Raw genomic sequence first — 16,215 nt, 5'->3', positions numbered from 1 at the left:
AAAGCCCGTCCTCTTACCACTGAGCCACGCTGCTTTCCCACGCTGATGTCAGCAAGGTGGTGACTGGCTGGGAGGATTGGTACAGAGAGAGGTGCCTCCCCGAGTGGGGATTACCTGAAGACAAGAGGAGTTGGGGAACTGTAGGTTGGATGAGAACACATGGCTGGATGGAAAGTTTGGGGAGTCATCTGTAAAGAGGTACTAGCCCAATTCTCCCTGCCTCTAATTTTTTAAAAAGGCATTTGTTGGGTTTTTTTATGGTACTTGTTAAGCTCCAGGCACTGTTCTAAACGCTGGACTAGATACAAGATAATCAGGTTGGACACAATGTCCCACTTGGAGCTCAAAGTCTTAGTTCCCATTTTACAGATGAGGGAACTGAGGCACATAGAAGTGAAGTGGCTTGACCAAGGTCAGAAAGCAGCCTGGATTGGAACCCAAGTCCTCTGACTCACATGTGCATGCCCTTTCCACTAGGCCACATTGTTCTGTGAACTCGGACAGGTCACCTAATATGTCTGTGCCTCACTTTCCTCAACAGCGAAATGTGGATTGAATCTTCCTTCCTACTTAGACTGTGAGCTCCATATGGGACAGGGACCGTGCCCACCTGATTAATATGGATCTACCCCCAGCGATTAGAGCAGTGCCTGGCTTATGGTAAGTGCTTAAAACATACCACAGTCATCAGGTGACAGTCTAGAAATTAGCCCGAGGGATTGAACACAGTCAGGGAGTTGTGGTAGATCCAGTGTCGCTGGCCAGTGGTCATTTTCATCTTCCACATCTTCCAAGGGACAGAGCACAGCGAAATCGCACCACAGTCAATGAATCAATCCATCAGTTGTATTTATTGAGGGCTTAATACAACTCTAATACAACGCTGAACTCTTGGGGGAGTACAAAACAACAGAGTTGATAGACACGCTGTCTGCTCACAACAGTCTCACAAACTAGAGGGGGAGACAGATATTAATATAAATAAATCAATTACAGAACAGATTCATCTGTAGATTTCCTGTCTCACCTTGTCTCTCCTTCATCCCAAATTTTTTTACAGGAGGCCTCTTCTAGTTTCGAGGAAAAATGAAAGAGAATAGATGGCATTTCCATGTCCTTCGGGACTGCGATGCTGTTTCAGATCACCATCAGGACCTTGGTGAATATACTCCTTGTGTTTTATATCCGCATGGTGTCCATCAGCCCCACGGTCTGCTCCTTGGATCTGATTTTCAGCCACCTGACTTTGGCCAACACCATGATTCTTCTCACCCTTGGAATCCCGGAGACCCTGTTAGCCTGGGGATGGAGAAATTTCCTGAGTGACGTCGGATGTAAATTCCTCATGTATAGTCCTCGATTGGGCCGGTAGCTGCCCATCTACACCACCTGCGTTCTGAGCATCTTTCAGGCCGTCACCATCAGCCCTGGGAACCACCCGGTCGTGCCGGATCAAAGCCAGGTTACCCAGTGGTGTCGTCTTCTCCTACCTCCTGTCCTGGGGCCTCATTCTGCTCGTAGATCTAAGTATGTCAATGCACATGACAGACCCCAGAAACAGCAGCAGTGTTATACTCGTGCTGGACATCAAATATTGAGTAAAGGTCAGTGTCAGCGCCAAAACCATCCCACTCATCACCATCATATTCTCCCTCTGCGACTTGATCTTCGTGGGGCTCATGAGAGCAGCCAGGGGCTACTTGGTATTCATCGTGTACAGACACCACCGGCGGGTCCAGCACCTCCACGGCCCCGGATGCTCCCCCGGGGCGATGTCCGAGGTCAGGGCAGACAAGTGGATGACGGCCCTGGACGCCCTCTATGTCCTTCTCTATGGGGGGCAGTCCATCATGCTGAGTGTAATACTCAACATGAAAGAAAAATCACCTCTTCTGGTGAACTGCCAAATGGTGCTATGGTTCACCTTTCCGGTCGTCTGCACGTTTTTGATTATGCAAAACGAGCAGAGGATGAGTGCAATCTGGAAAAATGAATCACCTGGTTCTAAAATAGATTTTCCATGGATTCCCAAGGAAGCTGCCTGCACTCCATTTAAGTCCTGCTCGGGCAAAGAGCTCAGGTATCTTGATCCCAGTAGCAGCAAGACAAGAGAAGCAGTGTCACCAATTGGATAGAGTACGGAAGGACCTGGGTTCTAATCCAGGCTCCACCACCTGTCTACTGTGTGATCTTGGGCAGGTCACTTCACTTCTCTAGTCCTCAATTACCTCATCTGTAAAATGGGGATTAAGACTGTGAGCCCCATGTAGGACAGGAACTTGTCTGACCCAATTTGCTTGTATCCACTCCAGCGCTTAATACAGTGCCTCGCACATAAGAAACACTTATCAAATACCACTATTAATAATAATAATAATAATAATAATAATAATAAACTAAGGATGGGGAGGGGGCTTTTTACACAGTACCAGACTGAGACAATTAAACACCCTAAGACAATGAAGCACAGGGAAGCAGCATAGCCCAGTTGATAGAGCATGAACCTGGGAGTCAGAGGACCTGGTTTCTAATTCTGCTTCCACCACGTATCTGTCAGGTAACCTTGGGCAGGTCATTTCAATTCTTGCCTCAATTACCTCATCTGTAAAATGGGGATTCAGAATGGAAATCCTATGCGGGACAGGGACCGTGTCTAACCTGACTAGCTTGTATGTACTTCAGTGCTTAGAATGGTCCCTGGAAAATAGTCAACACCACGTACCATTATGAAAAAAATAGTCAGGGGAGGTCCAGTGGATTTAATAGAGTTTCAGGAAGGAGTTTTGAAGATGGGGAACCCTGTGGTCTTCTGGATAAGCAGAGCGGCTCAGTGGAAAGAGCACGGGCTTGGGGGTTAGAGTTCATGGGTTCTAATCCCGGCTCCGTCGCTTGTCAGCTGTGTGACTTTGGGGAAGTCACTTGACTTGTCTGTGCCTCTGTTACCTCATTTGTAAAATGGGGATTAAGACTGTGAGGCCCTCGTGGGACAACCTAATCACCTTGTATCCACCCCAGAGCTTAGAACAGTGCTTTGCACATAGTAAGCGTGTAACAAATGCCATTATTATTATTATAAGAAAGGAGAGGGAATTCCAAGCTGGAGAAACGTAGTGAAGTAGGGGTCTGAATGAAGGGAGCTGGGAACGAGGCACAGTGAGATGGTGAGCAGATAGGAATTCAGTAGGGGAAAATAAATTGAGTCCGTGGAGCAAAGGTTGGATGACGTGTTGACGGAAGGGGATCGTTGACAGTGTCAAAGGCAGCTGAGAGGTCGAGGAGGATTGGGATAGAGTAGGAGCCCTTACATTTGTCAAGAAGGAGGTCATTGGAGACGTTTGAGAGGGCAGTTTCGGTGGAGTGAAGGGAATGGAAGCCAGACTGGAGGGGGTTCAGTAGAGAGTTGGAGTTGAGGAATTTGAGGCGGCAAGTAAGGCCGACTCGCTGTAGGAGTTTGGAAAGGAAGGGTAGGAGAGAGACAGGGCAATACCTGGAAGGGGCAGTGGGGTCAAGAGAGTTTTTTTAGGATGGGGAGACGTGGGCATGTTTGAAGGCAGAGGGGAAGTAGCCGTTGGTGAGTGAGCCGCTGAAGATGGAAATTAAGGAGGGGAGGAGGGAAATGAGTTAGAAGTTTTATAAAATGAGAGGGAATGGGGTCCGAAGCACAGCTGGAGGGGTGGCACTCCAGAGGAAGAAGGAGATCTCATCTGAAGATACTGCTGGAAAGGATGGGAAAGCAGAGGAAAGGGTTGAGAGCGGAGGGAGTGGAGAAGAGGTGGTGACTTTGGGGAGCTCAGACCTGATGGTGTTAATTTTCCTAATTAAGCAGGTGGCCAGATCGTTGCTGGTGAGGGATTGAGGAGGGGAAGGAACAGGGGGCCTGAGGAGGGAGTTAAATGTCCTAAACAGCTGACATGGGTGATGAGCATGGGTGTCCATAAGGGAAGAAAAATAGTTTTGCCTGTCCGAGGAGAGGGCAGAGTTAAGGCAGGAAAGGATAAGGTTAAAGTGAACAAGGTTGGCTTAGTGTTTAGACTTTCACTAGCAGCGTTCAGCAGCTCGAGCATAAAAGCGCAGGAGGCGAACAGTGGCAATGATCCTGGACTGTGGGTAAGTGGTGTGAGAGTGGCGAAGGGAAAGGGAAGTGAACGAGTTGAGTTGAGTAAAGAAGGTGGAGTTGAGAGCAGTAGTCTGGTCTTCAAGGGTGGATAGAGTGGGTAGAGTGGATAGGGAGGCAAGGTGGGGTGCGATGCGCTGAGAGAGATGGATGGGGTCGAGAAACTGGAGGTCTCTGTGGGGAGTAATATATATTTACAGTGAGGGAGGAGTGTGAGAGACAAGGCAAGTGAAAAGGGTATGGCCAGAGAGAGGGATTTCAGAGTTGGCGAGGGTGGAGATAGTGCAGCGGTAAGAAATGATGAGATAGAAAGTGTGACCAAGTTGGTGAGTGGGCGAAGTGGGGTGGAGCAGGAGTTTGGCGGAGTCAAAGAGTGATAGAAGGCGGGCAGCAGAGGAATCACCGGGTACATCCATGTGGATGTTTAGGTCTGCAAGGATCAGAGTGGGCATGGAAAAAGAGAGAAGGAAGGTGATAAAGGGGTCAAAATGGTTAAAGAAGTTGGAAGTGGGTCCAGTAGGGCGGTAGATGACGGCTACAAGACTCTGGACTGGGTGGTAAAGACGAATAATATGGGCTTCAAAGGAGGGGAAGGAAGGGGAAGGGGGAGGAGGGATAGTGCAAAAGCGGCATTAGCGAGCGAGAAGGAAGTCGACACCTCCTCCTTTCCCGGTGAGTCTGGGGGAGTGGGAGAAGAAGAGCCCTCCGCTGGAGAGAGCAGGAGGAGAGACCATGTCATCCGGGGTAGGCCAGGTCTCAGTGACAGTGAAGAGGAGGAGAGAGCGGGAAAGGAACAGGTCAAGGATGAAAGGGAGCTAAACTATAATGGTGTCGGTGGTTCCATAGGCCACAGTTGGCAGCAGCCGCGGAAGGTGGGGAGAGAGGGGGAAGGGTGCGGGAGGTGAGGAGGGTTTGGATGGGAATGAGTTGGCGGGGGTCTTGGCGGGGAGAGGGGGATGAGGGGTGAAGATGAGACAGGAGAACTGGGATGGGACGGGGGCGGGGAGAAGGGGAAATAAGGGGTTGGATGGGAGTGTTTGGAAGGAAGGGGTTGGATGGGAGTGTTTTGGCGGGGACCTGCGCAAGGGGAGGGGGATGAGGATTGGTTCTGGTACAGTGGGATTCTAGAGAGGGGGCGGGGAGGAGGGGTGGGGCTGGAGCAAAGGGAGGGAATGAGCTGGGTGGGAGAGGGGAAGGGGAACGTGAGGACTGGGAAGGGCAGACAGGAGCAGTGGAATTGATAGGTCATGGTGGGGACAGGGAGGTAAATAACAACACTGAGAGCAGTTAACAATTAACATACAATAGCAACAATAAAATCAGTGGGTGATGGCCAGAGTAGAAGGTTGGATTGTCCATGGGTCAACCAAATCAAACAGGCTAATGGCAAGTAGAGTCCAGGTAGAATGCAGGTAGTTGCTAAAGGTAACTCAGTGAGAACAATGCCACTGTTACCCGGGGAGCGGAGCGGGGAGAATCAGTCACATCCGGTGCTAACATGGAAGGAGGGAGTAGAGGCTCTCCAAAGAAGGTTGCTTTGGGGGTGGACGATGGGGGAAGCAGTGGGTCACAATGTCCCATGACACTGGTTGGCTACCTGGACGTTTACTTCGAGGGGTGCGTCTAGTGATCATGGGAGGGGTTTCAGTACACGGGCATTGGATGGTGACCAGAGAGATCAACTCTAGAGGGTCGCCTGGGAGATACATGAGCTTCTGACCAGTCGCGGGGCCTGCGGCGGGGTTGGAGGGCGGACCTCGGTGTCTTCGAGCGGGGATGCAGATGTCCGAGAGGGGGATGATCATAAGCCCGGAGGCAGGTCACTGGAGCCCGATAGCCCGAAAGGGAGATCTAGGGCCCTCGTGGCGGAGACCGGAGAGGAACACTCCTACCAGAAACAGGGAAGTACTGCCATTTATCCTGTGTGTGACATTGGACAAGTCACTTCACTTGTTTGTGCCTCAGTTACCTCATCTTTAAAATGAGGATTAAGACTGTGAGCCCCCTGTGGAACTGGGTCTGTGTCCAAACCGATTTGCGTGCATCCCCCCACTGCTTAGTACGGTGCCCGGCATATAGAACGCCCTTAACAAATACCACAAAAAAAATCCTGAGAGCAAGAGCTTATTGATAGACTCAAGTTTGCCCTAATCCTTGGTTTTTGCTGGAAGGTGTATTGGCTAGGAAGTCGTCTGAGAATTTGCAAATTTCCCTTCTACACTTCTAGCCTGCTTGGACGCAGTGCGCTGTATTGCAGGAAGAAATGGCTTGTGTGCATGTGCGCAGTTTCTGACAAAGTAAATTTTACAACACCAGCCTTCCTTAAACACACAGTTTTGTGATTATACAACCCTTGCATTCTAGATTTTTATAAGCCCAAATCAATCAGTGGAACGTATTGAGCACTTACTGTATGCAGAACACTGGACACAATCCCTGCTGATGATTCAGAATAACATAGAGATCATCAACGTGGAACGTTTTCCGTATTGTCCTGAATTAAGACAGTAGGCAGGTCGAGTTTACCAGGTGAGGGTCTGCTTCTAGATTGCAAGTTGGTGTGGGCAGGGAATATGTCTACCAACTCTGTTGAAGTGGATTCCCCTAAGTGCTTAGTACAGTGGTCTGCATACATTAAGCGTTCAATAAATACCATTGATTGATTAGTGGATTGATTGTGGTTCATCCCAGGACAAGGGCGTTATCTTGCCTTGTGAGTTTCTCACTGAATGCTTTTAATCCCTGTCTGAAATCAGGTCCTATCATGATGCCCAAGGACATTTTGCAGAACATGTCCAGCATTTCCACGGTGAAGGAATTCTTCCTGCTGGGATTCTCGGTGATCCGGGAGCCACAGCTGTTCCATGCCGCGCTGTTGCTCCTGCTCTATCTGACAGCCCTAACTGGCAATCTCCTCATGGTCACCGTCACCGTGCTCGACTGACGCCTCCACATCCCCATGTATTTCTTCCTCAGGAACCTGTCCGTCTTGGACCTCTGCTACATCTCCACCACCGTCCTCCAATCCATCCACAACTCCCTGACCAACCGTTGATTCATCTCCTTCCTGGGCTGTGTCACAGGTTTTCTTTGCAGCTACAGAATATTTTGTTCTCACAGTGATGTCCTATGACCGCTATGCTGCCATGTGCCTCCCCGTGTGTTACGAGATCTTCATGAACAGAGTGGCCTGTGGGAAGATGGTGACCACCTAGTGGCTCAGTGGGGCATGTCTGGAGTCTTGTGGTCAGCTTCGAACTTCTCCCTGTCCTTCTGCGGGTCCAATGCCGTCCCGCAGTCTTTCTGCGACGTCCTCTCCCTGCTGAAGATCACCTGATCCGAGAACCACGTCGCCGTCGACTTGAGCGTCACTGCTGGTGCACCGTTAGGCTTCGCATGCTTCATTCTCATCATCTTCTTGTACGTGTGTAGCTTCCGGGCTGCGCTGAAGTTGCCGGCTGCCGAGGGCCAAGCCAAAGCCCTCTCCATCTGCCTGCCTCACCTCATTGTTGTCACTCTGTTTGTCATGACTTGTTTCTTTGCTTACCTGAAGCCACCTTCAGATCCCCCCTCAGTACTGGACAGTAGTGCCCCACACCTTTAAACCCCTCATCAACAGCTTGAGGAACAGGGACATGAAGGCCGTTAAGGGCAGGATCCTAAAAGGGTCACTCACCTAACCTCCGCTCTGGGACAAAATATCTCCTTCCTCGTGCAAATAATCTCACACCACCACTTAACCAAGGAATTGCCCTTGGACCTAGACATAAACTTAGCTGTCCTACTGAGTTCACACAAAACGCTGGACGTTTATGAATTGTCAAAATCTCGGAGGGTGGTGGCTAAGATTGAAGTATGACTGACAATCCAGTTTTGGGGAGGTATCATGGCCTAAAGGAAGGAGTATACCAGTAGACTGTAAACTCATTGTGGGCAGGGAATGTGTTTACCAACTCTGTGGAACTGAACTCTCCCAAGTGCTCAGAACACTAAATCCTGTTTTGGGGTGGTTCTAATCCCTGCTCTGACACTTGTCTTCTGTGTGAATTTGGGAGATCCTCTTAACTTCTCCATGCCTCAGTTACCTCATCCATAAAATAGGGATTAAGACTGTGAACCCCACGTGGGACAACGCAATTATCTTCTATCTGGCGCGGTGCTGAGAACAGTGATTGGTATATAGCAAGTGCTTATCAAAGACCATAATTCCTTTCTTAATTTTATCATGGTATGGGACTCGCTCTAGCATATAAGCTCACTGGGGGTACGGGAACGTGTCTAAAAACTCTGTTACATTGAACCTTTCCAAGTGTTTAGTACAGTGCTGGGCCCAGAGTAAGTGCTCAATAAATTTGACTGATTGATTGATTGAGACTTGGGTTCTGATGCCAGCTGTGCTACGGGCTAGGGGCAGTGACAACATCCCTAGGATCTATCTTCCTCTTACATTCTGAGCCCCTGTGGGACAGGAATTGTGTCTGAACTGACTCTTTTTTTTTCTATTCCAGCAAGGGGAACAATTTAGGCACACAACCTCTTAATAAATACAATAATGATATTAGTAGTAGTAGTAATGACTATGAAAAGATAACGATAAGCTCTTTAGCATGACTCTGGGGGTATTAAAGAAAATTGCAAATTGGGAGACGGTACGGGAGAAAGGGAGAAAGAGTGACTGCAGCTCCATCTATCTTGTCAAATCCATCCTCTCTCATCAATCCATCTTTCCATTCTTCCACCCATCCATACTTCCAACCATTCATCTATCCATCTAGAGCACGGGCTTGGGAGTCAGAGGTCGGGGTTCTAATCCCGGTTCCATGTGACCTTGGGCAAGTCACTTAACATTTCTGTGCCTCAGTTACCTCATCTGTAAAATGGGGATTGAGACTGAGACCCTTGTGGGACAGGGACTGTGTCCAACCTGATTGCCTTGTATCTACTCCAGCACTTGGCACATGGTAAACGCTTAACAGTGCTTGGCATATAGTAAGGGCTTAACAAAGACGATAATTATTGCTATTATTATTAGCAATGGTATTTATTGACCACATCCTGGGTACAAAGCATTATAGTAAGCTCTCAGAAGAGTTGAAAAGAGACATTGTTCATTGTTCACTGTTACTGGTCTCCAGGAGATTATGATCTAATGGGGGAGATAGATACAGAATAAATTACATACAGTAGGAAGGAGAGAAGGGAAAGATTAGAAATTGGACAAATGCTTGATTCAAGAGTACAGTTTATATAGCCAGTATGAACAGAGCTTCAGGGATTTGCAAATTGGACAAGTCAGAAGAAGCATTCATTCATCCATTCAATCGTATTTACTGAGCGCTTACTGTGTACAGAGCACTGTACGGAGAGTTTAGGAAGTACAAGTTGGCAACATATAGAGACGGTCCCTACCCAACATCGGGCTCACAGTCTAGAAGGGGGATACAGACAACAAAACAAAACATGTGGACAGACGTCAAGTCGTCGGAACAAATAGAATTAAAGCTAAATGTTAAATGCACATCATTAACAAAATGAATAGAATAGTAAATATGTACAAGTAAAATAGAGTAATAAATCTGTACAAACATATATACAGGTGCTGTGGGGAGAGGAAGGAGATAGAGCGGGGGGATGGGAAGGAGGAGAGGAAAAGGGGGCTCAGTCTGGGAAGGTCTCTTGTAGGAGCATAGCATAGGGGTAGAGCGTGGGCCTGGGATTCAAATGGACATGGGTTCTGATCTCAGTTCCACCTCATGTCTGCTGTGTGACCTTGGGCAGGGTCGCTTAACTTCTCCGTGCCTCAGTCCCCTCATCTGTATAATAGGGATTGAGATGTCAACTTCATGGGGGATATGGACGCTGTCCAATCTGTTTAACTAGTAGATACTCCATCACTTAGTATAGTGCCTGATATATAGTAAGCGCATGACAAAGACCATAAGAAAAAGTTATAGTTGGCTGATTGACTCACACATTGAGTGTCTCAGGTTGTGAATTAGACAAAGGTGAAAACATTCACAGTGTCTAAAGTCTGTCGGTGAAAGCAGGAACCGTTGGGAAGCTGGGATGCAGATGCCGTTGTTTCCACGGGAACCCTCAGGGCCAACAACATCGTTGATGCTGCAGGGATGGGGCCCTTGCTTCCCAGGAGCCCCAGGAACTACGTGATCAGAGGGTGCGTGACTTGTCCAGGCCATGAGGCCCCTTGACAGGGCCCCATGCCGTCCTCCAGGGATCCCCCTCGGAGCAGCTCCTGCTTTATCTACAGGGATGGGGGCCTGTCTGGAGGGCTTCTCGGGGATAGAGGGAGAGCGGAGAGGGACTGAGGGCCCCTCTCCTTTCCTTTCTTGTTGTTTGAACCCACGAGTCTGAGGGGAAAGAGGAGACCAGCTCAGCCCTGCAGAGGTCGGCGAACCCCTGCCCCATGCTGCCCCTGTCAGAGTGCCCGGGGGTGAGTGGTATGGAGAGGCTGGGGGGGGATGAGGATGAGAATGGAAGAGATGGAACCAGCCTGAGGCCTAAGCTGGGGTTCGGACCAGAACCGCGGCCCCCAGCGGGGAAGGGGTGTTAGCAGGTGGGAAGGTGTTTTCCAGTTCAGTAACCCCCAACTATCGCAAACCTCTCCTCCTTCATCCTCAAACCTCGTTACCATGCCAACTACTTTCCGGGCTACGGGCCTCTGGCACAGCGTTAGCACTGTGGACAGTCACTCTGGCCTTCAGGGGGTCCCAGAATCCCTTGCAGAGGATAAATGACAGGCAGATCTGAATTAGTGGGACCAGCTTTGGACAGCCACTAACACTATCAGCAATTCCTCCCTGTAAGACTTCTTCTCAAATGTTGGGAGAAGACAAATAGTGGGAAAGGTTGTAATCCCTGCCCTCATGGTCTGTCCAGCCTACTGGTCTAGGATGACACAGTCTAATTTACTATCACTCTGTTAATCTTGAATAATTTTGATTGAGCGCTTACTGTGTGCACTAACCACTTGGAGAGTAATAATAATAATAGTAGTATTTGTTAAGCTCTTACTATGTCCCCAGTACTGAAATAGGTGCTGGGGTAGATCCAGGTTAAGCAGGTTCGAATCAGTCCTTGTTCCACATGGAGCTCACAGTCTTAACACCCATTTTACAGATGAGGTAACTGAGGCTCAGATAAGTTAAATGAGTTGCCCATGATCACACAGCAGGCATGAGGCGGATCTGGAATTAGAACCCAAGTGCTTCTGACTCATTCATTCATTCATTCATTCATTCACTCGTATTTATTGAGCATTTACTGTGTGTAGAGCACTGTACTAAGGGCTTGGAAAGTACAATTCGGCAACAGATATCCAACAACGGGTTCACAGTCTAGAAAGGGGAGACAGACAACAAAACAAAACAAGTAGACAGGCGTCAATACCATCAGAATACATAAATAGAATTGTAGATTCATGCACATCATTAATAAAATAGGGTAACAAATATGTACAAATATACACAACCTCTGCGGGGAGAGGAAGCGGGGAGAGAAGAGGGAGGGAGTAGGGGCGAGGAGTGGGGCGGAGCAGCAAAGCAAAAGGCGGGCCCAGTTTTGGAAGGCCTCCTGGAGGAGGTAAGCTATCAGTAGGGCTTTGAAGAGGTGAAGAGAGCTAGTTTGACGTATGTGAGGAGGGAGGGCATTCCAGGACAGATGAAGGACGTGGGCCAGTGGTCGACGGCGAGACAAGCAAAATAATAATAAGAAGAATAAAAATGGCATTTATTAAGGGCTTACTATGTGCTAAGCACTGGTCTAAGCGCTGGGGATGTTACAAGGTGATCGGGTTGTCCCACGCCGGGCTCACAGTCTTAATCCACATTTTACAGATGAGGTAACTGAGGCACAGAGAAGTTAGGTGACTTGCCCAAAGTCACACAGCTGACTACTTGGCAGAGATGAGGTTTGACCCCATGGCCTCTGACTCCAAAGCCCGTACTCTTTCCACTGAGCCAGGCAGGCAGAAGCGAGGCCAAGTGACGAGGCTGGCGATAGAGGAGTGGAGTGTGCGGGCTGGGCTGTAGAAGGAGAGAAGGGAGGTGAGGTAGGAGGGGGAAAGTAGATCGAGAGCTTTGAAGACAATAGTGGGGAGTTTTTGCATCATACGAAGGTTGATAGGCAACCACTGGAGGTTTTGATGAGGGGAGTGACATGTCCAGAGCATTTTTGTGGAAAGATAATCCGGGCAGTAGCGTGAAGTAGAGACTGAAGCGGAGAGAGGCAGGGGAATAGGAGATAAGAAAGGAGGCTGGAGCACCTATCCAGTCGGGATAGGATGATAAATTGTACCAACAAGGTAGCGGTTTGGATGGAGAGGAAAGGGCAGAGAGCAAACTGGGGAGGGGTGATGTAGATTTGGATGTCATCTGCGTAGAGATGATAGTTGAAGTAGTGGGAGCGAATGAGGTCACCAAGGGAGTGAGTGTAGGTAGAGAACAGAAGGGGACCAATAACTGACCCTTGAGGAACTCCTACAGTTAGGGGATGGGAGGGGGATGATCCCACGAAGGAGACCGAGAATGAACGGCCAGTGAGATAAGAGGAGAACCAGGAGAGGACGGAGTCCGTGACGCCTAGGTTGGATAACGTGTTGAGGAGAAGGGGATGTTTGACAGTGTCAAAGGCAGCTGAGAGGTCGAGGAGGATTGGGATAGAATAGAGGCCATTGGATCTTTCAAGAAGGAGGTCATTAGTGACCTTTGAGAGGGCAGTTTATGTGGAGTGGAGGGGACAGAATCCAGAATGGAGGGGGTCCAGGAGAGAGTTTGAGTAATTCGAGGCAGCGAGTGTGGACGACTGGCTCCAGGAGTTTGGAAAGGAAGGGTAGGAGGGAGATATGGTGATACTTTAAAGGGGTAATGGAGTTAAAAGAGGGTCATTTTCGGACGAGGGAGACGTGGGCATGTTTGAAGCCAGAGGGGAAGTGCTCTATCCACTTTATAACAGACACATTCAGACACATTCACAACGGACATATTCCATGCCCGCCACTTCTAGAAGGAAAAAAGATTGGAATGATAAATATGCAATTATTGCATGCCATTTCATGATGAGGAAATTGAAACCCGAGAGAAGTGAAGCGACAAGGTCCCAAAGCAGCAAAGAGACAGAGACAGGATTAGAACCCAAATCCTCTGACTCCCACTAAGCTATGCTTGGGTGAGTACAATTGAACAGAGCTGGTAGATGTGTATGCTGCCCACAAGGAGCTCACAGCCAAGAAGAGAACTCCTGGGTCCATGCGCTTTCCACTAAATGAGAATGGACATGAGTTTAGTCCCGCTCGAGGTAGGTAAAGTTGCTTTAGAGGGCTGGGAAATGAATCGAGGAAGCTGGTTGAAGAAGGGACGATTTTAGCAGTGCTCAGAATTCGGAAAGAACTGTGCTCTCTGTGATTTTGAGTGCCTAAGGGAGGGATTTCCAGCTAGGATGGAAACGGGAGAGTCGATCGTGAGTAACAACTAGAAAGTTGCTTTGACAGCTGAAAAGACGAGTTGAACAATGGAAAGAGAGTGAAGTGCAGTCATATGGCAAGAGCCTACAAGCCGATTGTGAGGTGTTTTTGCTTGCGAAGACACAAATTGTTATGAGAGGAGGTTGAGGAGAGGAGAGATGTAAGCTGAGTGATGCTTTAGGACAGGACTAGATGAATGATGAGGTAAACTTGTGTTTGTGTGTATCCAAGTGTGAATGCGGATATGTAAGCAAATGGAATCAGTTTGGTGTTTATGTGGGTTTCATTTTTCTTGTTTGTTTCATGGTATAGTTAAGTACTTATTATGTGCCAGGTAATGTACAAAGCACTGGCGTGGATACAAGCTAATCAGGTTGGACATAGTCCATGCCCCATACGGTCCTCGCAGTTTTAATCCCCAATTTACAGATGAGGGACCTGAGGAACAGAGAAGGTAAGTGATTGGCCACATGTCAAACAGCAGACAAGGAGCGGAAATAGGATTAAAATCCAGGTCCTTCTGTCTTCTAGGCCCATTTTCTCTCCACTAAGTGGATGAATGTATGTGTAAAGTCACTTTCTGTTTGACCCTAAAACCAACGAAAAAAATTCACAAACGTCGAGTCCATATCTTTATATTCTGTGACCTCTGCTATCTGCTATTCATTTTAGATTCAGTCTCCTCAACCAAAAATAATTTTATTGATATTTATTAAGTGCTTACTATGCGCCAAGCAAAGTATTAAGTGGTAGGGGAGATTCAGGACAATCTGGTAGTACCCAGTCCGTGTCCCACAAGGGATTCACAGACTAAGTAGGAGGGAAAACAGGTATCGAATCCTCATTTTACTATTGAGAAAACTGAGACAGAAAAATTAAGTCACTTTCCCGTGGCTACGCAGTCAACAAGCAGTATATTTGGGATTAGAACCCAGTTCATCTGACTTCCAGGCCTGTGTTCTTCCCAATAGCATCCTGCTTCTACAAGGTTCGAAGCTTGGTACTTCCAATAGAATGGAATCTCCTTGTGGGCAGTGATCATATATACTAATACCGTGTTATCTGTAGGTACTAAATAAATAGACTTTATTGACTTAGTCCTATTACTTGCCCCAAACGTCCTCCCTCCTCTTCATGTTCAGGGAGTCGACAGCATTTCCCAGAAAGGTTCAATGTCTCCATGGTGAACTCAAGAATCACTTTGAATTCAATAACTGTCTCCTCTCCATAGAGAATCACCAGCAAGTGTCCTGTCAATTCTTTCACTCATTCAATCAATGAACTCTTACTTTGGCTCTTCCCTCATCACATGCAGAAAGTCAATGCTGCCCCTCAGAAATGCCCAACGACTCAATAGTGAGGGAATTCCTCCTGCTGGGATTCTCAGAGATCCAGGAACTGCAGCTGGTCCACTCCGTGCTGTTCCTCCTGGTCTACCTGGCGGCCCTGACGGGGAATCTCCTTATCGTCGCCGTCACCACCCTCGACCGGTGCCTCAACGCTCTCATGTACTTCTTCCTCAGGCACCTGTCTGTCCTCGACCTCTGCCTCATCTCTGTCACCCTCCCCAAGTCTGTCGTCATTTCCCTGACCGATCATAGATCCATCTCTCTCCTGGGCTGTGTCCTCCAGGTCTTCCTCGTGGTCGTTTTGGCCACTTCAGAGCTGGTTGTCCTCATGGCGATGTCCTATGACCGATATGCCGCCATCTGCCGCCCCCTGCGCTATGAGCTCATCATGACCAACACGGCATGTGGAAAGATGGCGGCCTCCTCCTGGCTTAGCGGAGTGTTGTTTGGGGTCTTGTATACAGCTTCGACTTTCTCCCTGAGCTTCTGTGGTTCCAACATAGTCCAGCAGTTCTTCTGTGACGTCCCCTCCCTGCTGAAGATCTCCTGCTCCGAGGACCACGTTGCCATCAATGTGAGCGTCACCGGTGGGGTAGCTTTAGGTGTTGTCTGCTTCGTCTCAATCTTCGTCTCCTATGTGCGCATCTTCCAGGCCGTGCTGAGGATGCCGACTACCAAGAGCCGGGCCAAAGCCTTCTCAACCTGTCTGCCCCACCTCGCCTTCTTCACCGTCTTCCCCTTTACGGCTGTGATCTCCTACCTCAAGCCCGTTTCAGACTCCCCCTCGACCTTGGACCTGCTGGTGTCTGTATTCTACACCGTGGTTCCCCCCACCCTGAACCCTCTCATCTACAGCCTGAGGAACTGGGATCTGAAGGCCGCCCTTGGCAGAGTCCTAAAGGGGAGATTCCTCCTCCCTCGTCTAAGGGACAAAATTTCTGTTTCATTTTGCTGACTATCCCATTCCTCATCAGGGTTCTGACCGTCGGGGTATCCATATAAGGAGCTGTCCAAAGAGAACGTCCAGCCCCTGAGGATTTGTCAATGTCTGGGACAGAGGATGATAAGATATGTGTGACTTTAAGCCTTATGTGGCAAGGGATTGTCTCACTTTATTGTGAATTGTACTCTCCAAGCGCTTGGTGCAGTGTTCTGCACATGGTAAGCACTCAATAAATATGACTGAATGAATGAATGACATGTAACTGTTTGGGTGTCATTTGCGTCTTAGTGGAATGAGCATATGACTGGGAGTCATGAAATTTGAAAGGTCT

At 48.6% G+C, this 16,215-nt stretch overlaps 1 protein-coding gene across 1 annotated transcript; it reads left to right on the top strand.

Moving 5' to 3' along the window:
• Positions 1-14,930: 14,930 nt before the first annotated feature.
• Positions 14,931-15,884, top strand: LOC119924178 (olfactory receptor 14A2-like; the record flags this gene model as incomplete). The annotated part of the gene is made up of 1 exon (XM_038743175.1): positions 14,931-15,884. A coding segment is annotated over exon 1 (954 nt), but the record flags the coding sequence as incomplete, so codon positions are not given.
• Between the last annotated feature and the right edge of the window lie 331 nt (positions 15,885-16,215).

Source organism: Tachyglossus aculeatus, unplaced genomic scaffold, assembly GCF_015852505.1.
Source record: "Tachyglossus aculeatus isolate mTacAcu1 unplaced genomic scaffold, mTacAcu1.pri scaffold_87_arrow_ctg1, whole genome shotgun sequence".
NCBI lineage: Eukaryota > Metazoa > Chordata > Mammalia > Monotremata > Tachyglossidae > Tachyglossus > Tachyglossus aculeatus.
The sequence above is the reverse complement of the archived record's forward strand: the minus strand, read 5'-3'. Positions and strand labels throughout refer to the sequence as shown.